At 46.3% G+C, this 27,767-nt stretch overlaps 1 protein-coding gene across 1 annotated transcript; it reads left to right on the forward strand.

Moving 5' to 3' along the window:
* Nucleotides 1-502: 502 nt before the first annotated feature.
* Nucleotides 503-27,435, forward strand: GPAT3 (glycerol-3-phosphate acyltransferase 3). Its single transcript, XM_081925162.1, has 12 exons — nucleotides 503-792; nucleotides 7,830-7,887; nucleotides 11,333-11,603; nucleotides 14,354-14,428; nucleotides 15,158-15,247; nucleotides 17,075-17,168; nucleotides 18,754-18,869; nucleotides 20,361-20,416; nucleotides 23,013-23,098; nucleotides 24,902-25,030; nucleotides 25,269-25,348; nucleotides 26,349-27,435. The coding sequence occupies exons 1-12, from the start codon at nucleotides 649-651 to the stop codon at nucleotides 26,467-26,469; spliced, it is 1,320 nt and encodes a 439-aa protein (XP_081781288.1). The 5' UTR covers nucleotides 503-648; the 3' UTR covers nucleotides 26,470-27,435.
* Nucleotides 27,436-27,767: the final 332 nt, after the last annotated feature.

Below are 27,767 nucleotides of genomic sequence, written 5' to 3' on the forward strand. Positions count from 1 at the left end.
GGGTGCCAACTTGAATAATGGGGGGTGCGACAGGTAAGCCAGATCGATCACAGGACGGGGCGCACCCACACTATTTAGATGGCAATGACTATCAAATGCGGGGAGGGGGCTGGGGAGGGCAGCCTCAACTATTCCATGGGAGTTGGCTCCTATGCTGAGATCACAATGCGGCCGTGAGCGAACAATCGAAGGGGCGGGATCCCGCCGCGCGCCGGAGTTGCGCCTCGATGGCGCGCCCCCAAGAGCATTCGCAGGGAGACACCCACGCCGCTCATGAGATCGGGGAAGCTCGTCTCTTGCGGGGCTCGGCAGGCGCTCCGCTCCTTCTTGACCAACCCGAGTCCCAGCTCCGCACACGCCTTCCTGGACGTAGTCTCCCTCTTGCCCAAGCGCTCGCCCGGCGGCGACAGCACCCTCGCCAACAGCAGCCTTGCGCCTTGGGCGCAAAGGAGTTAAGTGGGTGGAGCTGCGCCGCGGCGGAGAAAGAGGCGGCCTCTCCGGCGCTGCTCTTTGCCCAGCCTTCCCCCGGCGAGCCCGCACGGACGGCTTCCCCCTGCCGAGGCGGGGCGCGGCGAGCCGGCGTCCGGCTCAGGCGCTGCAGCGAGTAGGGCGTCTGGGGAAGCCAGCGCGGCGCCCGCAGCCCTCGGGATGGAGGACCTCCTGGATCTGCTGCTGCGCCTCTTCGGCTTCTGGTTCTCCGCCGTCTTCCTGCTCATCGTGCTGCCCTCCATCTTCGGCGTGTCCTTGGGGATCTCGGAGCTGTACCTCAAAGTCCTGGTGAAGACCTTGGAGGTGAGTCGCGGCTCCGCGCTGCCTGCGCAAAGGGCGACGCGTGCCGCCCCCTCGGGGCTGCCTCTCCAAAAAGGAGCAAGCAGATCTTCCCTCCCTCTTTCCCGATTTCCCCCAAGGTAACGCTTGCTTTCTCCTTGCTGCGCTTCCCCCTCCATTCCGCCCCCCCATCCATAAACAACAGCTGACCTTTCTTGCGTGATTCAGCGGTTTGCAACGCGGAGGAGGGCGTGGACGTCCTCGCACCCGCGATGCTTTTTATTTTTATTTTGCACTTCAATGAAATGGGCCTTTGGGAAGCCCGGAAAGGGTCCTGGACGCGAACAATGGCAGCTCTTTAGGGATCCCCCCCCTCCCTAAAAATCCTAGATTCAGTTCTGCGGAGGAGCGAACGCGAGGCTGACCTCCAATTCGACGCTGCGCCTGTCATTCAGTTCTCCCAAAAAAATCCATTTTCGCGTTGCATCCCCGGCGTTAGCCAATCGGGGACCGCAGATACGCGCACACCCAAAGATAATAAAGGGCTATAGGCTCGAGAGATGTCTCCTCTGTGTTGTTCCACCGACAGGTTAGTGCATTTAACCCGCCCCCCATAAAATACGCTTTATGCTTATTGATTCTGCTTTGTTGTGAGATTATGTTGCTTCACTCTAGAGATTTCTGCAGTGCCTCGGATAGTTTCTTCTTATGGGGGAAAAACGGCCTACTGGTCTTATTTAAAAGCCTGAAGGACATCCATGCAGAGCATCTGGGATGCATCCTTCCCAATTAGTGCCTCTACCTCATTTTTGTGTGATTTCTGGTTTCCTTGTTTTTCTAGAGGTTGGTATTATCCTTATCCTCCCTCCCTGATGGTTTGGGCTATAGCTCCCATCACTGCTGGCTGGGGCTTATGGGAGTTGTAGTCCAAAACATTGGGAGGGCACCAAGTTGGTTAAGGCTGGCTCTCATGATATATATATATTAAATGCTTTGGACACTTATATATATGCTGACACACAATGGCAGAGTCAAGCCAATAGAAGAAAAGATTGATGGTGAGCCTATTCATGGAGCAGGTAAAGAAAAACCTTGTCTCCTCTTAACAAAATGCATAGTTGTTGCGATGGTAAATTCAGTCGCTTGCCAGAGCCACCCAGCCTATTGTCAGCAGCTCACAAGGCCTGTTGACATCCAACCACCATGTGTAGAATGCAGTTGCTCTTCAGAGACTGAAATCTGATCTTCAGGAGCACGACTAACTCAGCGTCCTCTTCTTAAACCGTCCTGCTTGCCTTTCATCGTCAGAAGATGAGTTATGGGATCTTGCTTTATTTTGGACTTGCATCTGGCTATTAATGAATCTTGTTTGTTGGGCAACAAAACCAGGAACTTAAAGGAAAAGTGCTTAAAGCCAAAGGAGAACAATTTAAGGCTGGAGGTGGACATAAAGAGTTGCCCTTTGGACTCCACTTACTGACTCGTGGTGGAATAGCAAAATACTGTCCTGCAGTATTTTTCTTCATCCGAAGCAGGTTTTAATTAACAGTGCTGGGAGAGAGAATGGACTTTATTGTCCTTCTCTCCCTGTATAAAGCTGCCATTCAGTTGCCTTAGACCCAGAATCATGCTTATACTCTTGCGACGAAGTCCTAATTCATCATGCAAAGGGGTTATGCCCATAGTCAGTTTTGTGCTTGGTAAATAACGCAAAGGATGCTTCCAGACTGTCGCTCCTTTTGGGTGGGATTCAGTCACATACTGGCCAATTCAGGTTGTGCAATTAAAGCTGATTTGGAGCTCTCTTGACAACAACACTGCTTCCCTAAAAGGCTGGTCATTTTGCAGTAAGGGCATGGTGGGAAAGTGTGGGATGAAACTTGCTTGATCTAATCTTGCCGCAAATCATGATGACTGCACAATAAACAGGTCATCTGGAAAGGGACCTTGGAGTCACAGCTGTGGTCTGCTGTGTGAAGTTAGTATTGCAAGTTGTGGCATTTCATGAGCATAACAACTTCATTGCACTGAATCTTTCACTGAAGATATAGGGTGCCTTTGTCTTGCATCAGCTGCAGCATACATAAATATGCCTTCAAGAGCATTGTTCAGAGACCATACGTAAAGGGAACCCTGACCATTAGGTCCAGTTGTGACCGACTCTGGGGTTGCGCGCTCATCTCGCTCTATAGGCCGAGGGAGCTGGCATTTGTCCGCAGACAGCTTCTGGGTCATGTGGCCAGCATTACTAAGCCACTTCAGGTGAACTAGAGCAGCACATGGAAACACCGTTTACCTTCCTTCCGGAGCGGTTCCTATTTATCTACTTGCACATGACGTGCTTTCAAACTGCTAGGTTGGCAGGAGCAGGGACCGCGCAATGGGAGCTCACCCTGTCACAGGGATTCGAACTGCCGACCTTCTGATTGGCAAGTCCTAGGCTCTGTGGTTTAACCCACAGCGCCACCCACGTCCCTTCAGAGACCATACTGCTGTACTAAACTTCTTAACATTGCTAAACATCATGACATTGCTGGATCTGAAGGCCTTGTCATGGAACGGTCATAACTAAATGCATTCAACCACTGTCACAACTTGGAGTTTCCACACCCTGAAACCATTTATTGACTAGTGCTGGGACATTGTGATCCAGGCCTTGGACACATAAACATACATAACTGTTCTGTTGAGATCAGTGGGGCTTTCATTCAAGTCAGTGTGCTTAGGATGATAATGATGATGATTAATTTTGTATACCGCCCTTCATCACAAGGTCACAGGGCGGTTCACAACATAAAAATACACAATAGGCGGTGACAAGAATTAGCCAGATGCTGTTCATCACAGGGTTGACTATGAATAGAAGAGCCTTAAAAACAATCGGCTGTCTCTGTTTACTTTCTTCATGGGGTTGCTATGAGCATAAAATTAGATAGCTCCATAATAAGCACCCTTGGGCTCCTTGGTGGAAGAAAAGTAGCGGATACTGGTTTGATTCCAGGACTCAACACAGCTAAAACAAGCTAGCTGGGAATGAGGGCGAGACGGGGCATGTCAGTGCAGAGAGGATCCTTGCTGGATCGTGCCAAAGGTCCTACTAACCCAGACTTCTGCTCCCCAATAACCAAGGAGAAGCCTCTGGAGAAGGGCATGAGCAGGGTTTGTAGGACAGTAGAATAGGAGGCATGTGATTGATTAGTAGAGCCGCCTCCTGGTTCACCAAGAAGAGGTGAGGTTCGCAGGTTGAGCCCCTAATATTTCCAGGTAAGAGGTCCCCTGCTGAAATCCTGGAGGAATGCTACCTACTAAGCTCGATGGAGATCGCCGAAGAATTGATGCTTTTGAATTATGGTGCTGGAGGGGACTCTTGAAAGTCCCATGGACTGCAAGAAGATCAAACCTATCCATCCTTAAGGAAATCCGCCCTGAGTGCTCACTGGAAGGACAGATCCTGAAGCTGAGGCTCCAATACTTTGGCCACCTCACGAGAAGAGAAGACTCCCTGGAAAAGACCCTGATGTTGGGAAAGATTAAGGGCACAAGGAGAAGGGGACGGCAGAGGACGAGATGGTAGGACAGTGTTCTCGAAGCTACCAGCATGAGTTTGACCAAACTGCAGGAGGCAGTGGAAGACAGGAGTGCCTGGCGTGCTCTGGTCCATGGGGTCACGAAGAGTCGGACACGACTAAACGACAAAAGCTCGATGGATGGTCATCAGACCTGGTAGAAGCCAGCTTCCTGTATTCCTGTGAACAGGTCCTGAGAGTGCTCTAGAGACCCAAGAGTCATAGCTGAGGCCTTAACTCCTTTGCTGTCATAGCTCTGTGGGAGTAGGCAAGGAGATAGGTTTGAAAAGGAATGGGAACTTAAAAATATGGGTCAAAACATCACTCCACACAATGGTGGGAAGCCACGATGGCTGTGTTGTACCTCTACCGTTGGAATACCAGCATTTGGGAACTGCAAGGCAAGTGAAGAGAGTGTTATTGTGCTCAGGAACTGCTTGTGGGCTTCCCACCATAAGGGTTTGGGTAGCTATTGTGCGGGACGCAGGTGGCGTTGTGGGTTAAACCACAGAGCCTAGGACTTGCTGATCAGAAGGTTGGCGGTTCGAATCCCCGCGACGGGCTTAGCTCCCTTTGCTCCGTTCCTGCTCCTGCCCACCTAGCAGTTCAAAAGCATGTCAAAGTGCAAGTAGATAAATAGGTAACACTCCAGCGGGAAGGTAAACGGTATTTCCCTGCGCTGCTCTGGTTCGCCAGAAGCGGCTTGGTCATGCTGGCCACATGACCCGGAAGCTGTACGCTGGCTCCCTCGGCCAATAAAGCAAGATGAGCGCCGCAACCCCGGAGTCGGCCATGACTGGACCTAATGGTCAGGGGTCTCTTTACCTTTAGCTATGTTCAAAATTTGCCAATCACATTTCGCACCTGGCTTTTGACCGCTTGTGGCCAGGTGAAGATGCCTGGGAACCAGCATGGCGCCTGACATCTCCACCATCTGGGGATCATTGGATCTGTTTTCACACACTAATACTCCATCCTATAGAATTCTATCAGTTCTATTTTATCTGCACAATCGGAATGAATTTCTGAATCCAAAATGCTTTTTCTGTGCAGCCTGAGCAGGAGAAGTCACCACTAAGAAAAAGAGGTCAGAACAGGCCAATATATATATGTAGACTGTCCCTGGATCAAGTAGCTTTTCTTCTTTTAAGTTCTTTAAACTCTTAACCTAGCTCAAGGTTGTCATCTGAACTAGCCTAGCCAGATGTTTAACTGGTAACCACAGTCAAATCATTTGATAAATAAGAATTTAGAGCCGTCTTGCCCCAAAATGGCAACATCAGTTTTAGTTGAGTTGTTGAAACCTATTTGATTGAAACTGGTTTGTGCCATCTGTTCCTGTGTATTCTGTGGGGATTAAGTTATTATAGTTGTTAGGTGTTACTTTGTTGAAGTAGTCTGCTGTTTGAAAACCAGTAATTACTACTACACCTTAAAACCAGTATAGCTATTATACGGTTAACAGGGATCAGGATCACATGTTACAATCTGCATGCAGGTTTCAGATTAATTTCTACTGAGAAATGCAATCAAAAGATGTCCAGATATTTGCTTTAAAAACTGCCAGCAAGGAAGGAGATTCCAAGCAGAAGTGTTGGTTTCTCAAGAACAGCTTTCTCCCTCCTGCTCTACTTCTTCCTCTCCCCAAAACATGAACATATGGGAGTTGTTGGCGTGTCTTTCAATATTTCATATCATTTTTGACATACATGAACGGGAGAACCCTTGAGTAGGAGCTGCTGGCTGTTCTTCAAGCTCTTTCCTCAAATCCATTTATAGATCCATCTTCAGACCATTTATCTTGGACTGGTAGCTCAGCCCTCATGCCCAGATTGCAACCAGCCGTGTTGCAACGCCCTGTCCCTATAGGTGATGGGAGCAAATTCTCTTTTGTCCAGAGGGGTAGGTTCACATTTAAGTGAAAGAGGATGGAGACGAAACATTAGGAAGAACTGTTTGACAGTGGAAGAGACGGCTCTTCATTAGAAGGCTTGAAGTTGAGGCTAGATGACCACCCTTTGCAGATGCAGTAGAAATTCCTGGATCAACAGGAGGTTGTTGCTAGCTGCCACAACTTTGATTGGTTGTGTGGTGCTGTCACAGGCGTGTGGTCCAACTGATGTATGTGGGAAGCAGATTTCTGGTGGCTGCGATGCCCTACTTGCAAAACCTTCTTTTGAGTTGGGCTGTGGTGACAAGCCTATAGATAGGAAAAGGCAGTGAGCATGAGCTGGGGCTGAAAGAATTGTTTCCTATGAACCTGGCTTGGCATATCTAACTGGGGGGTGGGAGGTGGGGAATAGCTCTTAATGTCAGAAGAATGCTGCCGGTTCAGGGGCAAATGCCCATCTAGTCCAGCACTTTGATCTTATGGCGGCCAAGAAGATGTCCATGGAAAGCCAGCAAAGAGAACAAAAAACTTAAAAGCCACATTGACAGGGCTTGGACTAGATTATCCTTGACTTCTCTCCAATTCTTTAATTCTGTGGCACAGTAGCAATTAGAATATGATTGAAGGTTTGGTGCTGGTTTTTTTTTTTGTACGGAAAACTTGAGAATAGGGAACTGAATGCTCAGGTACGGTAGCTATTAGCGCATTACCAATACAGTATTAATTCAAATAAGTATATCTCTTAAGGCAACTCTTAAATGGATAATAGTCACCATAAAAACATACTGTCAGGGAACTGCCATCGGAGCTAGAGGCGGAGGCAAGGCTCCAAAGCGATGCTGGAGAAGGGCCCAGCAGGGAGAGAGGCAGCTCATCGGCTGGGGAAGGAGATCAGCGTAACACCAGGGATAAAGGGGGGCAGATGGGGGAATCGGAGAGAGGGCTCCAGGACTCCTCGCCGGAGACCAGCAGGGAGAGCACGGGTCCTCCGCTACCCACACCCACCCTGCGCAGAAGACTTCCGCGCAGGGAGAGTAGGAGGAGACTTGGCGTCAAAGAACTTCTTTGCTGGAAGAGGTTCAAGAAACGCCCACTGACGGATTCTGCTAGCGACTGAAACAGCCACGAAGTGAAGGGCTGTCCAGACAGAAAAGGTTTAACCAGGCAACCTAGCCAGGAGTGGCGGCAACTTACGCACGAGCAACCCCTATAACCATTACACATACATACAGTCATACCTCGGGTTAAAGTAGCTTCAGGTTGAGCGTTTTCAGCTTGCATTCTGCGGCAACCCGGAAGTAACGGAACGGGTTACTTCCGGGTTTCGCCGCTTGCGCATCAAAATGATGTCACGCGCATGCGCAGAAGCGGCGAATCCAGACGCGCAGACACAGGTTGCGTTCTGCTCAGGGTGAGAATGGGGCTTCGGAACGGATCCCGTTCGCATCCAGAGGTACCACTGTACCAATAAGATGTTAGAAATGATAAAAGGATCTCTTGCGAGCATCTCTTGCAACAACAATATTTAGATCAGGAAGATGAACTAAACCAGAATTAATACTGCACATTTGCCTTATCTGCCCCTTTTCTTTTTTACAAAACAGTGGGCCACGCTGCGTATTGAGAAACAGAGAGAGGCGCAGAGGCTTCCTTCTTCAAATGGTAAGGGTTTTCTTAAAAATCAGAACTGTTGCCCCATTATAGCAAGAATGGCTGTTTGGAAGGGGGGGGGGGGAAATGGTCCTGAAATCTGATGTAAAAATCTTACAATACTTGGCTGTCATCTAATGGTGGAGACACTCATGTGGGTCCATCAAGGGTGTTAAACCAAGTCTTCTGTATGGGGGTCTTGATGTGATAGTCCTAGAACCCCGATTGCATGCCTGACCCACAATTGCCTGTGTTAGTCATTTGGGATGCATAAGTGTGGCTTTTAAGTAAAACAACTTTTGCAATGTTTTCCTTCCTGGACGCTTAGAGGAGCTTCCTTCTTGCCCCAGGTAGCTGTTTACAAGCTTGTGCAGATCCATTTGGTTCACGTTGCCCAAGGACAGTGGAAATTTTGTTCACTAGTTGCCCTTCCTTTTTATAATGTTGGAAAGTGATGCCAAATTGCAAGCTGAGCCCATGTCCACTTTAGTAAATAAGGCCTCTATGTCAGGTTTGCGAAACTACAGCTCACTTCATCCCTGACCATTTGGCATGCTGGCTGGGGCTCATGGGAGTTTGGAGTCCATCAACATTTGGAAGGCTCACAGCTTAGCCACCTCTGATGCAGATGCACCCACTGGGTTCCAGGTAGCTTTAATTAGGAGATTAATCAACCAACCAAACAAACATTTTGTTGATTAAGTGGTGTGGTAGATGTTAAGGTTGGGCTCAAGCAAACATAATACCAAATTTTGGCACTACATAGACTAGCCTTGGGGGACATGGGTGGCGCTGTGGGTTAAACCACAGAGCCTAGGACTTGCCGATCAGAAGGTCGGCTGTTCGAATCCCCGTGATGGGGTGAGCTCCCGTTGCTCGGTCCCAGCTCCTGCCAACCTAGCAGTTTGAAAGCATGTTAAAATGCAAGTAGATAAATAGGTACTGCTCCAGCGGGAAGGTAAACGGTGTTTCAGTGCGCTGCTCTGGTTCGCCAGAAGCAGCTTAGTCATGCTGGCCACATGACCCGGAAGCTGTACGCCGGCTCCCTCGGCCAATAAAATGAGATGAGCACCGCAGCCCCAGAGTCGGCCATGACTGGACCTAATTGTCAGGGGTCTCTTTACCTTTTTAGACTAGCCTTGAAGAATTTGTGTGCTTCTTGCACAAAGCAATTCCCAGTCTTGGTCTGAGGCAAACCATAGTTTATTTTTTCCAAATGGCCAAACTATCGTTTGTGCTTGCCTGCAAACCAAGACCACAGGTTTGTCAGTTTGGTACAGAACACTGTTTTGCACTAGGAGTGGAGAGATGCGGATTCGAATCCCCGCTTGGCTGTGAAGCTCGCGGTGTAGCTTTGCACCAGCCACCTTTTCCCGGCCTATCCTGTCTCACAGGGCTGTTGTGAGAATGAGAATTGGTGTGGCAGAGAAGAGCCATAGATATTCCCTAAGCTCCTTTGGCGGGAGGGTGGCATTTTTTAAAACAACAACATAGTAAGTTGATTAAATCTGTTCTTTATCCGATTTATTTTACTTGCTCTGGTATCTTTAGTTGCAACACATTCCCCCCCCCCCACTTGATTCCTTTGCACTTAAGGAAAGGTGGTTGCTTAATACAACTTCCATTTAACCAAGATTTTGAAATTGTGGTTTCACTGCTCAGCGGTTGTCAGTAGGCCATGGTTGACCGGGTGGAAAAGAATTACGCTGCTTTTACTTTTGTCGTCACTAGCTTGAGGTTTTGAAGACTTCTGTTGTTACTGCTTGATTTCCCTACCCCACCCAGAAGAGGGTAAAAGGAGGGTGGATTCACTTCTCTGAATGTTTCTTTTACCCCTGTGCTGTCTCTGCTTCCTGGTTCCCTGGCATCCCTTTGAGGCTTGCTCCAGTTCTCTCTACGAATGTGACCCCTGCTTTACTCATTGTTGCACCTCCTTCTTCTATAGCGCATTGTTAGCTAAAACGCTGCCCTGGGCTTGCATAATTCATCACTGTCAGGCCGGCCTCGAGGAACAAGATCTGTGGGGAGTCTCTTCCCTTCACCAGCTGTTGACTTGGAGGATTGTATTATTCTCTCGAGACCACAGAAGCAACTCTTTCATTTCCCCCACCGTGCATTGCATTGGGGACCTCGGGATGTTCCAGAGTTGCCCTGTTATCTCTCCTCCGGTTTGGGTTCCAGCGCATTTCGGCAATGGTGTGGCAGCCAGAAATCCAGCCTTTCCTCCTGACTCAGGAAAGATAGTAAATATGTAGTTATCAGGAAAACAAAAGCTTCACTTGCTGAAGTGAATTTTCCCAATTGCCGCAGGTGGATGAACAGATGGGGAAGTGGGTGGGTTCTGCTGGAAGCAACCATGATTTTACCCTGGGGGAAAGCAGCTGACAGGTAATTGAGGGAAACACCTTGTTGTTGTTTAGTCGTTTAGTCGTGTCCGACTCTTTGTGACCCCATGGACCAGAGCACGCCAGGCACTCCTGTCTTCCACTGCCTCCCGCAGTTTGGTCAAACTCAAGCTGGTAGCTTTGAGAACACTATCCAACCATCTCATCCTCTGTCGTCCCCTTCTCCTTGTGTTCTCCACCTTTCCCAACATCAGGGTCTTTTCCAGGGAGTCTTCTTTTCTCATGAGGTGGCCAAAGTATTGGAGCCTCAGCTTCAGGATCTGTCCTTCCAGTGAGCACTCAGGGCTGATTTCCTTAAGGATGGATAGGTTTGATCTTCTTGCAGTCCATGGGACTCTCAAGAGTCTCCTCCAGCACCATAATTCAAAAGCATAATTTTTTCAGCGATCAGCCTTCTTTATGGTCCAGCTCTCACTTCCATACATCACTACTGGGAAAACCATAGCTTTAACTAAACGGACCTTTGTTGGCAAGGTATAATTATTATTTATTTATTAGGGCCACAGCAGAATATGCCCATTTTCAGGTCACTGCCTCTGATATTCTGTTGGGTGTGGTGTCATGAGTAGAATTTTCCCAGATTGTCTAAGTAATCTTACAAGTCTACAGAGGGGCAGGTGGTCTTTTAGGTAGCCAAGCACGATCCCCACTCAACGGAGCAAGCCATTAATGTCAGGTCAAAGCATCAGCTCCACCTCCACACTCCCAATCAATTTATGCAATTGGTTATTTGAAAGCTGGTACAGCAGATGTGTTGCAGAAAGCTGATTATGGATGAAGTAATTCCAAATGGTTTCAGCTAAACCACATGTGGAGGAGCAAGGCTTTCCCGCCCAGGGAGTCCCCGGGCTAATGGGACTTATTTCCTGCTGATCTCCTAGATAAAACGTTGCCGTCTGATCCCTTTAATGGCAGGTATAAATTGACCTTGTGGAAATGGTACCAGGTGTTGCCTGGAACTTGTGTTGCAAGTAACTGACCTGCCTACTGTCTGGCTTCGTTTTCTCATTGAGCTATAATGTGCTTTTTATTTATTTATTCCCCACCTGAAGTTATCATACAGAGGGACCAGACCACCATGGAGAAAGCCATTGCTGGCCTGCGCCATGGGGACTTTGAGCTCTCCGATGTGTTTTACTTCTGCAAAAAGGGGTATGAAGCAATTGTGGAAGACGAAGTCACCCAGAGGTTCACCTCCGAGGAGCTGGTCTCCTGGAACCTCCTCACCAGGACCAACGTCAACTTTCACTACATCAGTTTACGGCTGACCATCGTGTGGGTCATTGGCGTCTTCGTTCGCTACTGTCTCCTGCTGCCTCTTCGGTGAGCCTGTCTCTGTGTGTGGACGTAGGAAGCTGCCTTTAAACAGAGTCAGGGCGTGGGCCCATCCACGTTCACCATTGTCCACACCTTGAGTAGCCAGTGGGCAACCTCTCCAGACTATCTTTCTATCTATCATCTAAAATTTTAAAAAATCAGTGAAAAAATAATGTGAAAGAAAAGAAAGATGAATAATGTGAAAGCAGGGTGGATTTGATTTAAATCAAATCAATTTACAGTGGTACCTCTGGATGTGAACGGGATCTGTTCCGGAGCCCCATTCGCATCCTGAAGCGAACGCAACCCGCATCTGCGTGGGTTGTGATTCGCCGCTTATGCGCATGATGTAAATTTGAGTGTCTGCGCATGCGCGAGCGGCAAAACCCGGAAGTAACACGTTCTGTTACTTCCGGGTCGCCGCAGATCGCAACCTGAAAACGCTCAACCCGAAGCTACTTCAACCTGAGGTATGACTGTAAATCATGATTTAAATCATGGTTTAAATCACTAGTCAGTAAGAGAAGCCAAGTTAAAGGGAACCAGGCAGAGGGTCTTCTCGGTAGTGGTGCCCACCCTGTGGAACGCCCTCCCGTCAGATGTCAAAGACAACAACAACTATCTTACTTTTAAAAGACATCTGAAGGCAGCCCCGTTTAGGGAAGTTTTTAATGACTCTGGAAGAGCATGACATTGTGAATGGATTAAGGGAATTCATTTACCCAAAAAAATTAAACATTGCATATAAAGCCTCATGCTACATAATTAAAAACAAATCCTTATTTCCTGATGAATAGCCTTTGGACTATAATGTAAATTAAATAGAAAACTGTCTTTTAGAAAGATTTTTCCTCCAAAAGCATTTTATTTTAAAAAATCTGAATTAAATTTAAAAAAAACTTATATATATATATATCCGCCCTGCGTGATATTTATCCACCCTGTGTGAAAGGAAAGAAAGAGAAAAAACCTCCCATTTATTCAGAAGGAACCAGTTGAGCTTTAGCAGTTTTAAATGAGCAAGGGGCTAATGCACAAACGCTGTTCTCTGCTCAGCTAGCCCCTGAGAACAAGCCTAAACTGCATGCCAGGCTGAAGAATTACGCGCAAGGCAGCACTGGTTTCTTTTTTAATAGAGTGGATTAACAAGCCTAGCTGCGACTTAATGACATGGCACGTCTATTTGGCAAAGGGCGGTAGCTGAGTGGCAGTGCACTTGTTTTCCACGCAGGTGGTTTCAGGTTAAACGCCTGGGCTGGAACCATGGAGAGCAGTGGCCAGTCAGTGTACCAATGGCCCAATGTGGTATAAGGCTATGATGTCCCTTGGTTTTTTGGATGATTCCTCCTTCTGGTCACTGGAACCTGGCAACTGCCCCACTTTGCTATTCTCTGTTACTGGGGTTGAGCTGAGATGGACCCTTGGACTCTGCAGCAATGCTGCAAATAACATACAAGCTTGAGTTAAGTATTATTATTAATTACACTAGTGGCCAAAATTGTGGAAACCTTTTGGGAAAAGTGTATTTCTGAGGTTTGATGGCTCACAACACCACTTTTCTTTTGCGTAACACCATAAACTTATATATCAATGGAAAGATAATTTAATGAAGAATGTCATGCAACAAAGTCTGCTCAGTTATCTGTATTCTATCAAAAGTTATTGCCAAATAACCAGAAAAAGAAGCATAAGTTGCTTAGGTTGATATGCAGTATGTAACCAATAAACATGAGTGTTTAGAGAGTCAATCGGGTTTTGTGAGCCATCAAACCTAGAAATACTTTCCCCAAAAGGTTGCCACAATTTTGGCCACTAGTATGTATCTCAGCTTGCGTCCAAGAAGCTCAAAGTGACAACATGGTCCTTTCCCTCCTCAGTTAATCCTCACAACAACCCTGTGAGGTAGGTAAGGCTAAGACACGGTGACTGGCCCAAGGTCACCCAGCGAGCTTCATGGCTGAGTGGCGATTTGAACCCTGGTTGCCCAAGCACTCGGTGTTTCCCAAACTTGGGCCTTCAGCTTTTTTTTGGACTACAGTTTTCACCATCCCTGACCACTGGTCCTGCTAGCTAGGGATCATGGGAGTTGTAGTCCAACAACAGCTAGAGACTCGAGTTTGGGAAATAGTGCTCTAAAAGCACTAATCCATACCACAATACGTGACCCAAGTCCTCGCCTGGAGGCACACGATGCAGTACTTTGCTGCAACCAAGGTGGTCAGTGCCTGGATGGGAGAAAGATGATGATGATGATGATGATAATACAGTGGTTCCTTGGGTTAAGTACTTACTTCGTTCCAGAGTCCGTACTAAACCTGAAACTGTTCTTAACCTGAAGCACCACTTTAGCTAATGGGGCCTCCTGCTGCCGCTGCGCCGCCGGAGCACGATTTGTGTTCTCATCCTGAAGCAAAGTTCTTAACCTGAAGCACTATTTCTGGGTTATCAGAGTCTGTAACCTGAAGCGTATGTAACCCGAGGTACCACTGTAATAATAGTAATAATAATAATAATAATAATGAATAATGAATTTATTATTTATACCTTGCCCATCTGGCTATGGTTATGGAGATGGTTACATTTTAAAAACTCATCTGGAGACCAAAAGTATGCACTTTAAGGAAGCCTTTCTCTTCCGATCAAACTCGTTTGTCAGGATTTCCAATTGCAAATTATCTGAAGATGCTCCAAGTAGGATCTGATGGTCTTGAATGGATAATGCATTTTGGATTTTCCCTTCTGTTTTCCCTCCCCAGGGTTACCTTGGCACACATTGGGATCCTTTCCATGATTTGCGGCGCCACGCTGGTAGGCCAGCTTCCAAATGGGGAGTAAGTGGATCTCCTTTGCATCAGTAACTTTGGGAAAAGAAGAGGTTACGAAACAGAAAACAAAACTCCACCTCCGCCTTGGGCCAACCTCTTGCGTCAACGCAAGTTGTTTCTTGGAATTATTGGAATGCCGTTTGACAGCTGGGATTCACCTGCCAAAGCATAACGTTATATCGTGCGAAGCTTTATAATCTTGCAGGAGCAAGTTTCATTATTCGCTGTGTAAAACTAATGGCCCATCCGTTTTGCCAGAAAAGTTCTTATAAACATACGTGACTGTGTTTATAAGAGGGAAAGCAAAGGGGGAATTTCCATTAATGGAGACATTGAAATAACAAGCAGAGAGATGGGAACCAGCTGGTGACACAATCTTATAGACTTGGGGTGTAAAAGTAATTGATAAGGGGAGAGCATGATCAAAAGCAGCTGAAAGGACAAGAAGAGTTGAGAATTAAGTGGGGGGGGGCTGCTGGATTTTGTAGAGAAGGGGGTATCCATTATTTTTGGGAGGCCACTTTTCCCAAATCATCCATTTTATAGACAGAGCTACTGAACTCTTTGTTCTTCAGCTTGTTTGGAATGCTGACTCCTCTTTTGCTATCAGGAAGTTGAAATTAGGTTGTGATGTGTAAATAACCAGTGCTGCAACTCTAAGATCCTGGGAAATGTGGGCCTACGTAACTTAGATTTCTAAGGCTGCTGTTACACCCAGTTTTTCCTGTTTTGCAGAACCAAAGACTGGCTGAGTGACCTTGTCCACCTCACCTGCTCCCGGATTCTTGTCAGAGCGCTTTCTGGCAACATTTATTACCATAACAAGTGAGTGAAAGAAAACACGACCCCTTCCCAGGACTGAAGTTAGATAAGTTCCTTTCTGGTGGTGCCAGGTAGATCAAGGTGTATTTTGTTGCTGCTGCTGATGTACACATCAGGCAGAATCAAGTGGTAGAATGAATTGTACCACCAGAGTTTACAAGTCTGGGATCACATCTTTTAAACATTCTGTTGCGTAAAAAAAACAAAACACCCCTGCAAGTTAACTGCTAGCACAAGGAATGGATGGCGCATCAACTCTTTTAAGCTGAAGTGCTGTTTGTTTAACTTAAAGCAAGTTCTTTTTGTGTGTGTGTTTGGGTCCCTCCAAATAGGTGTGTTGCTTTTGCAGGTACATTCTGCAAAACGTCTTTGGTACATCAGTAGTTCCCTAGTTGTTGTTGTTGTTTAGTCGTTTAGTCCTGTCCGACTCTTCGTGACCTCATAGTGGTGGATTAATACTGGGCTGTCCACACGTTCCTTCCACTTCTGCAATGCTTCTCCAACGTTACTGCATTGTTGTACTTTTGTGCTGGAGCACAACACATCTGGGACAACCTGTCCCCCTCTCCCCCCAGTACATTTGTGGTCTAAACAGTTACAGAATTTTGGAGGGAAGCAAAAGGGCAGCCACCAATTGGAAACAAAGAAATTATGTCCACCCTAAAATCTTTGCAGGCTCAAACAGTATGCGAAGTGGGATTGCACATAACTGCCCCTGAAAGCATCATGAATACACAGTGAAAAGGACGCTTGGAAGGGCCTATTGTGTTTTGCTGTGAGATGGATTCAGAAACTTCATCTTCCCCCAGCTGTCTCAAGTGGTACAGCCTACTCTGTCATCTCTGGGCTCTGTTACCTGCATGATGCTTCTGCCCAGTAAGAAGAACAGGGCTTATCTGGGCTTATCTTTCCCGCTCAGATGTCAGCATCCTCTTCCGAGTATAATCTGTGGTCCTTTGGAAGGGGCAGGGCCTTTTTGGTGGTGATGCCTTGACTTTGGAATGCTCCCAAGGGGGGAGACTTACCCAGTAGCTATTAATAACTTTATTCTCCACAAAGTTGTCTAAACCTCTTTAAAAGCCATCCAAGTTGGTGGCCATAGCTGCCTCCCGTAGGAGTAAGTCCTATAGTTGTAACTATGCACTGTGTGAAAAAGTGCTTTCTTCTATCTGTCCTGAATATTCAGCTTCACTGGATGCCTGAGTATTATGAGAGAGGGACAAAAACCTTTCTCTATCTACTTCCTCCACAGCATACTTAATTTTATACAAGTCTTATCATGCCCCCTCTTACTTGACTTTTCCTTGAGCTGAAAGGTCCCACAAGTTGTCTGTGTAGTGCCTGTGTGTGGGTCTTCTGGGGGGTTAAAGACCATTAAAAAAATGCCAATTGCTTTCAGAATACAGTGGTACCTCGGGTTAAGTACCGGAGGTCTGTATTTAACCTGAAACTGTTCTTAACCTGAAGCACCACTTTAGCTAATGGGGCCTCCTGCTGCTGCCATGCCGCCAGAGCACGATTTCTGTTCTCATCCTGAAGCAAAGTTCTTAACCTGAAGCGTATGTAACCCGAGGTACCACTGTATGCTTTTTAAAGTCTGTGCGCTGCTTTAAATGTCATGCTTGTGGCTGAGAATTGCAGCTTAGAAATGTTAAATGTTGACAAAAAATGCATTTTCTTTTGACTTTTAAATGGCAACCCTGCTCATTAAGCCTTTACAGCGAAGAATACTCACGTGTAACATGCAGCAGGTTTATGGGCATCTCGCAGCCGCTCGTCCCCTACTGCAAAGTTGTGAAAAACTTGTGGTGTCCTCCTGTCATTTTGCAGGGAGAACAAACCTAAGAAAGGAGGAATTTGTGTTGCCAACCACACATCCCCAATAGACGTCATAATCTTGACCAATGATGGCTGTTACGCAATGGTACGTCTTAAGTCTCATGAGTTTTGCAATTGCAAGGACTGAGAGTTGTAAAGACCTCTGTACATGAAGCCAGCGTTGAACTGTAGCTACTTCCTAGTTGCTAATAATTGAAGCCATTGCTTCGTGTTGAGTTGAGAAAACTCTTGATGCAAAAAGGAAATGGAACTGGTGCAACTGATTTAGCTATGCAGCAGCACAGAAGCACTTTTAACAGTTTTCACCTGTTAATGCTATCAGTGTGGATAACACTTGACATTGCTTAAGAAAGCAGGTCTCTGTCCTGAGGAGCTTACAGTTGACACTGAGAAACGGAGAAAGAAGAGGCAAGGGTAAATGGGGAAAGAAAATGAGGAAGGTTTAGTGCTATATCAAGGCAGATATTCAAAGGCTGTGTCTTATCTGTGTGTAGGGTTTCCAGAAAAATAGCTCCCCATGCAAAACAAACAAATATTGTTGACATGCCTGCCCAATTCACTGCCACGAAGGCTTTGTTCAGTGGTGTCCAAACTTTTTTCAGAGAGGGCCAGATTTGACGAAGTGAAGGGCTGTGAGGGCTGACCAACCAAAGTTGTTAACCTTAGGATTTTACCCCAGGAAATAAACTGCCACAGGGGCCAGATTAAACCGACCAGCGGGCTGGATTGGGCCGCCGAAATGGTCTTTGGACATTCCTGGCTTTGTTAATCAAATAAGTGGCAAAGGCCCCATCTTCACCCTGCCATTAAAGCAATATTCCTGAAGAGCCAGTGTGGTGTAGTGGTTAAGAGCGGTAGTCTCGTAATCTGGGGAACTGGGTTCGCGTCTCCGCTCCTCCACATGCAGCTGCTGGGTGACCTTGGGCCAGTTGCACTTCTTTGAAGTCTCTCAGCCCCACTCACCTCACAGGGTGTTTGTTGTGGGCGAGGAAGGGAAGGGAGAATGTTAGCCGCTTTGAGACTCCTTAAAGGGAGTGAAAGGCGGGATATCAAATCCAAACTCTTCTTCTTCTTCAATGTTCCATCACTTGGAAGATGGAGTGAGCTTGTTTTCTCCTACTCTGGAGAACAGGACCCTAACCAATGGATTCAGGTTACAAGAAAGTAGATCCCAACTAAACATCAGAAAATACTTTGACAGTGAGAGCTGTTTGGCAGAGGAACAGTCTACCTCAGGAGGTTGTAGACCTTCCTTCCTTGGAGGTTTTTAAGTAGAGATTGGATGGTCATCTGTCATGGATGCTTTAGCTGAGATCCTTGCATTGCAGGGGGTGGACTAGATGACTCAAGGGGTCCGTTCCAACTCTACAATTCTATGATTCTGGGAAGTGACTGTAACGTGCAGTAGGAAGTGTGCGATAACCACCTCCGTGACACAACGTTGTTAACCTCCCAGCAAACAGATCGGAATGGAAGCTCAAAAAAACCACCATATTGTGGGCACTTAAAGATGACATAATCATGTCCTTCAAGAATGACATCACTTTCAATGCATGGGGGGGCGATCAACTCCACTCACAAGGCTCCTTTATAGTTTTAAAAGGGAACTATTTTGAAGAAACTCCCTGTTGATTTAATTTTGTCTTTTTTTTGGTGGGGGGATCTTACAGGTGGGCCAAGCTCACGGGGGCCTAATGGGCGTTATTCAGAGAGCCACCGTCAAAGCCTGCCCACATGTTTGGTTTGAACGCTCCGAAATGAAAGATCGCCACCTGGTGACGAAAAGGTATGGGGTTTGTTGTTGTTTTTTGACCTGAACACCAAGAGACAAATTGCTGTGGGTTGCTCTAAAGCAGGGGTCAGCAAACTTTTACAGCAGGGGGCCGGTCCACTGTCCCTCAGACCTTGGGGGGCGGACTATATTTTTTTTGTGGGGGGGAAATGAATGAATTCCTATGCCCCACAAATAACCCAGAGATGCATTTGAATTTGAATTTAATTTGATTTAAACTGATTTTATAATGAATTGATTTTAGAATGCTGTATTATTTTATTGTTGCTGGCCGTTCTGAGCCCCGCTTCGGCTGGGGAGGGCGGGATATAAATAAAAAATTATTATTATTATTATTATTATTATTATTATTATTATTATTAAATAAAAGCACACATTCTACTCATGTAAAAACACCAGGCAGGCCCCACAAATAATCCAGAGATGCATTTTAAATAAAAGCACACATTCTACTCATGTAAAAACACACTGATTCCTGGACCATCCGCGGTCCGGATTTAGAAGGCGATTGGGCCAGATCCAGTCCCCAGGCCTTAGTTTGCCCACCCTTGCTCTAAAGCTAACATATTTGTATGCTTCTTATTTACTGCACGGAAAAGTGTGGCGCTCCTTGTGTTAACTGCCATTGGGGATTAGAAAAGTAAGGTAAGAAGGAGGGCCAGGCTAATGGTGTGCAGTCTCTCTGATATGTCATTGCGTTAGTTCTGTCCATTCATAACCTTGCAAATGCAAGTAAAGGTATAGTCTGGAACACCCAACACCCTCCCATCAGATTTCAAGGAAATAAACAGCTATCTTTTAAAAGACATCTGAAGGCAGCCCTGTTTAGGGAAGTTTTTAATGTTTAATGACATATATTTAATGTTTAATTATATATTATTATTATTATTTATTTATTATTTATTGCTTGTTCAACTGCTGGCTGGAGTGAAGCAGCTGCAAAAGTATTTGCAAACCCGCATGCAGCTCCTTGAATATCCTGGCTTACTAAGCCAAAACCCTCAGGCAAGTCCATGCCAACAACCTTAATAATAATAATAATAATAATAATTTTTATTTATACCCCGCCCTCCTCGGCCAGAGCCGGGCTCAGGGCAGCTAACACCAGTGAAATTACAGTAAAAAACATAATAGTGAAAAAAACCAATTTAAAATACAGGTTAAAATGCAGTTTAAAACCTTGCCTTCCTTCTGTTGCTAAAATTTCTTCCCCACCCGCACCAAACTGAAATGGTGCTTTGAAGAGTAGGACCTTGAAAGGTACCCCCCGATCTGAGAACCACTTAGCTCGCGTGACTCTTAAATATTTCACTGCACAGCACAGAGCTAAGGTGTGCAATTTGCTCCCACAAGGTGTTGCCAATGGCCTCCGGCTTGGATCCAGCAACCCTCTACTTATGTCCTGAGTTATTGGAAACAGATTAATTCCAAGAGACCCTCTTGAGTACTGAGGCGAAGACTGAAATATTTCTCCTTCTCTTTCAGGTTGAGGGAACATGTTGCGGATAAGGAGAAGCTGCCCATTTTAATTTTTCCAGAAGGTAAAACACACACTTCTGTTCCCTCATTTGTGGGTTAATAACAATTACGATACGATACGATAATCTTTATTGTCATTGTCCCATACAGAACATCAAATTGAAAAATCTACACCAGACATTCAAAAACAAACATGCCTGCTATCCCAGCCTGGTTAACCCCCTAAAAACTCTGATACCCCATAATTAAATACAATATACTCCCAAAGAGACCACCTTACATTGCGTTTAAAACCAAAATCGCATTTGGATAGAAACTGTTACTCAGGCGGCTAGTCCTAGTCTTTATAACCCTGAACCTTCTTCCAGAAGGCAGAAGCTGAAAAAGTTCATTTTCGGGGTGTGCACTATCCTGTGCTATCTCTGCAGCTTTCTTATGGCACCTGGAAGCATAGATTTGATCCAAGGTGGGAAGAGTGCACCCAGTTGTTCTCTCCGCAGTCTTTACAACCCTGGACAGCGTTGGTTTTTCCCTGACCGTGCAGCTCCCAAACCACACACACAGACCATAAGTTAATACTGTCTGAGTCGCTCTTGGACTCTTCCCTCGCCGTGAGGAGTTCCCCTCAGGTTGGTTACATCAAATTCCTGCGAGAACATCCTCTCTTGTGACAGTCTTATGGAGGAAAACAGCAGAATATGACCGTAAACAGTGAGATCGTAATTTGAGGCCCATCTTTGTTTGCCGTCTCCATGCCAACACAAGAGCAGACCTTATCTGTGGTGGCTCCCCATTTGTGGCATGTTCTCCCCAGGGAAGTTCAATTGGCGCCTTTCATTAGGCACCAGGCAAAAGCATTATAGCCAGGCCGTTGGCCTAATTTAACTATCTGTGGCCACTTGGCAGCGGGCCACAGACATCCCATGCAGATACATGAAAACCAAGGGGAAATAAGTTAATTTCTTATTTTCTCTTGGTTTTCACGTGTCTGCATGGGGTGTTTTCGTCTGGGCGGTTGTAAGTTGCTTTAGTTTGCCCCGGGGCAAGGTAATGCGACAAACAATTCAACAAATAATAATGATGAATACATAAATAATAAAGGCGATGTGGCTGAGCGTCTCTGCCCTTGCCCCTGTCCTGCCCTCTGATACGTGGCTTGGCATCCAGCATATACCCCTTGTCAGGGGAGTCTTTAGCATATGCGCCACCGGGGTGCAAAAATCCGCCCAGTGCCCCCAAATTTAGTTTAGCCCCCAAATTAACTTTTACAGGGGACGCTCGGGTTGCGAACGTGATCCGTGCGGGATGCATGCTCTCAACCCGCAGCATTCGCAACCTGTGTCTGCGCACGCGTGGGTTACAATTCAGTGCTTCTGCGCATGCGCAAAGCACGATTTACCGCTTCTGCGCATGCGCGACCGCCTAAACCCGGAAGTAACCTATTCCGGTACTTCCGGGTTTCGGCGGTCCACAACCCGAAAAGACGCAGCCTGAAATGGCTGTAATCCGAGGTGTGACTATTGTGCTTATGTCAGACACCATGCTTAGGCCTTATCTCTTGTTCACAAAAGAAGGGAGGAAAAAGAAACAAACTTTGTTTTTTAATTTGTTTACTGACAAGCACCACCGTGGTAAATGACAGGCGCCGCCTCTGGCACGGCGCGTCTTTGGTAAATGAGCACACAAAGTCGAAAGTCCTTTAGTGAAGCAGGTATAAGGTAAAGGTAAAGGTACCCCTGCCCATATGGGCCAGTCGTGTCCGACTCTAGGGTTGTGCGCTCATCTCACTTAAGAGGCCGCGAGCCAGCGCTGTCCGGAGACACTTCCGGGTCACGTGGCCAGCGTGACAAAGCTGCTCTGGAGAGCCAGCACCAGCGCAGCACACGGAAACGCCGTTTACCTTCCTGCTATAAAGTGGTACCTATTTATCTACTTGCACTTAGGGGTGCTTTCTAACTGCTAGGTGGGCAGGAGCTGGGACTGAAAGACAGGAGCTCACCCCGCCGCGGGGATTCGAACCGCCGACCATGCGATCGGCAAGTCCTAGGCGCTGAGGTTTTACCCACAGCGCTACCCGCGTCCCACTAGTGTCCTTTAGTGGACACGTCCTTTAGTGAAGCAGGTATACAGTAATACTTAGGTATATATGTATTTTGTTTTTCTAGCTTGATCAATATTATTTATTATTTCATAACATGTAGATAAGAGCTTAGGCAGCTTCAGCGGCGGGCTCCTGGCGCTCCCCAGAATTGGGCGCCCAAGTGCCCCTCACCCCTGGGTAAAGATGGCCCTGTCCCTTGTGCAGACATTATTGAGTTGGGTGAACTCATAGCCTGGCTTTGCATAAGGCAGCTCCTGTGTTCCTTTGTCGTTCACGGAACGACTCCAGCTTGCACAATGGAAGTTGCCCTCCCTCTTCTTCCCCAACTCCCCACCCACCCCCAGCCCGCAAAATAAAAATAAATTTCAAAATGTGGTAGGGATGTAGGGAGAGAATAAAGATCCATCAGAGCAATCAGAAGTCCTTGCATGATCGGGTCAACTTAGTTCAATACAGCCTTCTGCAACTCAGGACATTAATGCCTAATGTGAATAATGCTCCATCTGGGTTTGTGTTTACTGATTGCTCTGTCTTTTATTTATTTTTTAAAAAACCAGGCACTTGTATAAACAACACCTCGGTCATGATGTTTAAAAAGGGAAGCTTTGAAATTGGTGGCACAATCTACCCAGTTGCTATCAAGGTAAGAACACGCAAAAATATTCTAGGTTCTAGAAGGTTTTCTAGCCAGTTCCTAGGACAGGTGTTCCTAGTGCCCTCTGGATGTGTGGAACTCCACGTCCCATCATCCCTGATCACAGGCTATGTTGGCTGAGACCACTGGGAGTTGGAGACCAGCAACATCTGGACGGCAATAGCTTCCCCATGTTTTCCCAGCAATGTGTGGCTGCTGCTGGATCTCATGGACCCAACCCAGGCATGGAAGTCTAGATATGCCTCCAGACAGGTTCAAGATACATTAAACTGGACGAAGATGCAAGTGAGAGCCAGCATCTGGAAGCTCAGTTTCCTCCATCCATGAGCTTTGCTAAAGAGGGACTGGGCAGAGGAATGAATGAAGCCCAACCAGTCTTTCCCTGTTCTTACATCTGAAAGCAGATTTGTCTCTTTCCAGGGAGAAGTGTGCCATAAACCCATGGCACCAAGTCCAGTACAGTGGTACCTCGGGTTTAGTACTTAATTCGTTCCAGAGGTCCGTTCTTAACCTGAAACTGTTCTTAACCTGAAGCACCACTTTAGCTAATGGGGCCTCCTGCTGCTGCTGCGCCACCACTGCACGATTTCTGTTCTCATCCTGAAGCCAAGTTCTTAACCCGAAGTACTATTTCTGGGTTAGTGGAGTCTGTAACCTGAAGTGTCTGTAACCTGAAGTGTATGTAACCTGAGGTACCACTGTACTAACTAGCTACAGACCACAGTCAAACCTCGGTTGTCGAACGTAATCCGTTCCGGAAGACCGTTTGACTTCTGAAACGTTTGAAGACCGAAAACTGAAAGGGGAAGCCTCAATACAATAGGGAGGCTTGAGTATAATTAGCCAGCTCCCCACCACTCCCCCTCCAATTTTTTATTCATTTTATAACACAACTAAACAACACAAACAGAAAAAACAAACAATACAAACAAATTCTTACCTTATCCTTATTTTTTCTAAACATTGTTAGGTGGGCTTCCCCAAGTCCCCCTGTCTGATTTCATTTTACCTCATCTTTAGCAGTTTACATATATCATAATTTCTAACCATTTTTTTAAATCATGCTTACTTTTACCATAAAAATCTTCACATTTTATCACTTACAAATAATACTGTTTTAAAATACACTATCTTCTACTTCTAACTCTACAGCCTATATCCACTTCCAAAGCTATTCTAAGATTTAAATACAGTGGTACCTCGGGTTAAGTACTTAATTCGTTCCGGAGGTCCGTTCTTAACCTGAAACTGTTCTTAACCTGAAGCACCACTTTAGCTAATGGGGCCTCCAGCTGCTGCCACGCCGCTGGAGCACAATTTCTGTTCTTATCCTGAAGCAAAGTTCTTAACCTGAAGCACTATTTCTGGGTTAGCGGAGTCTGTAACCTGAAGTGTATGTAACCCGAGGTACCACTGTATTAACACATTTTTTCAGATATTCTTTAAACTTCTTCCAATCTTCTTCCACCATCTCTTCTCTCTGGTCTCGGAGTCTCCCAGTCAGTTCAGCAAGTTCCACATATTCCATCATCACCAGCTCCCCACCACTCATGAATGCTAACCTTGCAAGCCTGCCAGACCTCACTGTGCCCATAGGCGAGAGGTTGTCTCACCGCTGGCCTAATGGTTGCCCCGCCCCCTTAGAACTCTTGATTAACTTATCCCAGCCCTACACCGTTGGGAATTTCTGCTCCCTTCCAAGAATGCTCCTTCTAACACGGCTTGAGAAATGGCCCTTTTCACGTTGGCCGTGAGCGTGACTCTCAAACGCTTGTCCTCCTCCCTTTGCAGTACGACCCCCAGTTTGGCGACGCCTTCTGGAACAGCAGCAAGCATGGCATCGTCAGCTACCTTCTGCGGATCATGACCAGCTGGGCCATTGTGTGCCACGTCTGGTACCTGCCGCCGGTGACGAGAGAGGTATCTACTGTTTTCTCATTGTTTGCCCGTTGGCACAGACACTGCAGTTTAAGAAGCAGGAGGAATGACCCATATTGGTGCCTTTGTAGCTTTTGGGGGCAGCTAACCAGAGATTCTGTTTTGATTCTCAACCCTATTCTCTCCCTCTCCTGGCTAAACTTGAGAAGTCCAGAGTTGACTTCCTTATTGCATTTATATGTGGGTTACAGACGACTGCGTTCTGTTTCTTTCTTTGCAGGAAGGAGAAGATGCCGTTCAGTTTGCTAACAGGGTGAAGTCTGCTATCGCTCGTCAAGGAGGACTTACGGAATTGCCCTGGTGAGAAAAATGAGACTATGTCCCAGAGAGGAGAGAGAGAGAAAAATTAGAGAGTACTCTGCAAAAATGTAGTGCCTTAAATTTCAGCAGTGGGTGGTAATGACCTAGAATTCAGTTTGCCATTTGTCTTGAATGCTTTAGTTGAGATTCTTGCATTGCAGGGAGTTGGACTAGTCCCTTCCAGCACTACAATTCTATGATTCTAGAAGTAACAGTGCAAGCCTAACCAGGTCTGCTCAGAAGTAAGCCCTAGTCAGTTCAATGGTGCTTAAAAAGGTAAAGCTAAAGGGACCCCTGACCATTAGGTCCAGTCGTGGCCGACTCTGGGGTTGCGGCGCTCGTCTCGCTTTATTGGCCGAGGGAGCCGGTGTACAGCTTCCGGGTCATGTGGCCAGCATGACTAAGCCGCTTCTGGCAAACCAGAGCAGCGCATGGAAACGCTGTTTACTTTCCCGCCAGAGTGGTACCTATTTATCTATTTGCACTTTGACGTGCTTTCGAACTGCTAGGTTGGCAGGAGCAGGGACCGAGCAACGGGAGCTCACCCCGTCACGGGGATTCAAACCACCGACCTTCTGATCGGCAAGCCCTAGGCTCTGTTGTTTAGACTACAGCGCCACCCGCTTCCCTAACAAATGCAGTAGTGTCTAGCTGAACAGATCTGCGATTGCAATCACTTTTGGTTGTGTAACGGTCTTCTCCTTTCACCTCTCTCTCCACATACCCCTTTAACTTCCTGCAATCCTTTGTAGCATATCACCTGGATAGCTCAACTGGTTAGAGCATGGTACTGATAATGCCAGGGTTGCAGGTTTGATCCCTGTGTGGGACAGCTGCATATTCATGCATTACAGGGGGTTGGCTTTCAACCCTGCAATTCTATGATTTGGGGAGAGAAGAGGGAGACGTTCTGTTGGGAATCCTTGCGCTAGCCAGCCTCCTTAGGAGTGCCATCTTTATTCTGCTTCATACATTTCCCTTTCTGCCCTGTTCTTTTCAGGGACGGAGGTTTGAAACGAGCCAAAGTCAAGGAGACTTTCAAGGAAGAGGAGCAAAAGAACTACAGCAAGATGATAATAGGAAATGGAGCCTTGTCAAGTCGACCAGCAGACTCTGACTGATCTCTTCTGGCGGACGCTTTCCATGCCTCATCGCTATAGAAACATGTGGATTATTTTCTCCCCCCATTAGAAAAGAGAAGAAATCAAAGCACCAAGTGTGGGGAGAGCCAAGGCATCGCTTTGTTTTCCCTTCAGCTGTGGCTTGTTGGTTTTGCCACTGTCCGCCGGTGAATTCTTGCTATTGATGTCTGGGAAAAGAGGACTGGATTGAAGCAGAATGGGAAAATCCCAGGCAGCAACTTCTGAATGTTTGCCCAAGGGGGATTGTAGATAATGATTATAATAATAATAGTAATAAAAATCGAGCCCAAGTTACGTAGTTTGTACAAATAACAGTCAACGTTGTTTAAGTGGTTATGGGAAGTTTGGGAAACTCCTCTATGGTCACTCTGATGGATTGCTGTGTGTTGATTGTTTGAGTAGGTGGTCTAACATTTCGATGGCTTGTTTTCGATGGGTGTATTTTTGTTGTTGCCGAGAAGTTTTTAGGGAGGAAGTGAATGTCGTTTAGTGTTACCAGGATGAACAGCTAGAAAAATGAAACCTTGACTGGTGGCTATTCCTGACAGTTGCAGTGAGGAACCAAAACAGCCTGCAGACATTGTTTTTATTTTTGTTCTTAAAAGGTTGCTTCTTATAGAAATCCACTCCATCTTTCAGAAGAACTGTCTGGAAAAATGTTTGATCCAGTCTGGGGAGCCGCTGTCCCACCCCTCGCAGAACAGAGAAGAGCAAGGGGTTGAAACGCTCAATTTTTTTTAAAAAAACCCATCACTCTGCTCCCTTTGTAATAAAACGCTAAAAAGTTGGAAGGGGAAAAAATAGTGGAGGTAAACAGTGTCTGATGAAATGCACTTCTTCCATGGTCTGTGTTGGCAGCAGCCCTATATGTGTATCTGTCACTTCCTGTATGAGAAATGTTATGTTGCCTTATTGTAAATTGAAATAAATTCTATATTTCTACTAGTGGTAGCATTACCCCCCTTTTTTTTACTCATTCCCCACAGCTGTGCATAGTCCACACTTAAAATAGAAACCTGGGCCAAGGTCACCCAAAACATTCAGCTTGTATGAATTATGCACGTAAAATACCTTTTACATAATTTTGTCGGGAGAGACCAGAGAACTAATAGAAGCTTCTGGAGCCTCAGTCCCTATCAGTGTCAATTGTATTTCCCTTGTGGCTTTTGAGAATTTGCCCCTGTGTTGCCACTCTCAAGCATATCTCCGTTTTTTAAAAAACTGAAGATGAGCTTCATGGGAAGCTGATTTCTGTAATCAAGATTGCATATTGTTTT

Source organism: Podarcis melisellensis (assembly GCF_964234715.1).
Source record: "Podarcis melisellensis genome assembly, chromosome: 9".
NCBI classification, from domain to species: domain Eukaryota; kingdom Metazoa; phylum Chordata; class Lepidosauria; order Squamata; family Lacertidae; genus Podarcis; species Podarcis melisellensis.

Bases quoted from the DNA above. Each gene is read 5' to 3' on its own strand.
- GPAT3 (XM_081925162.1), top strand. From the start codon at position 649: ATGGAGGACCTCCTGGATCTGCTGCTGCGCCTCTTCGGCTTCTGGTTC. The intron at 793-7,829 runs GTGAGTCGCGGC...TTTACAAAACAG, and splicing joins TCCTGGTGAAGACCTTGGAG to TGGGCCACGCTGCGTATTGA. The intron at 7,888-11,332 runs GTAAGGGTTTTC...CCCCACCTGAAG, and splicing joins GAGGCTTCCTTCTTCAAATG to TTATCATACAGAGGGACCAG.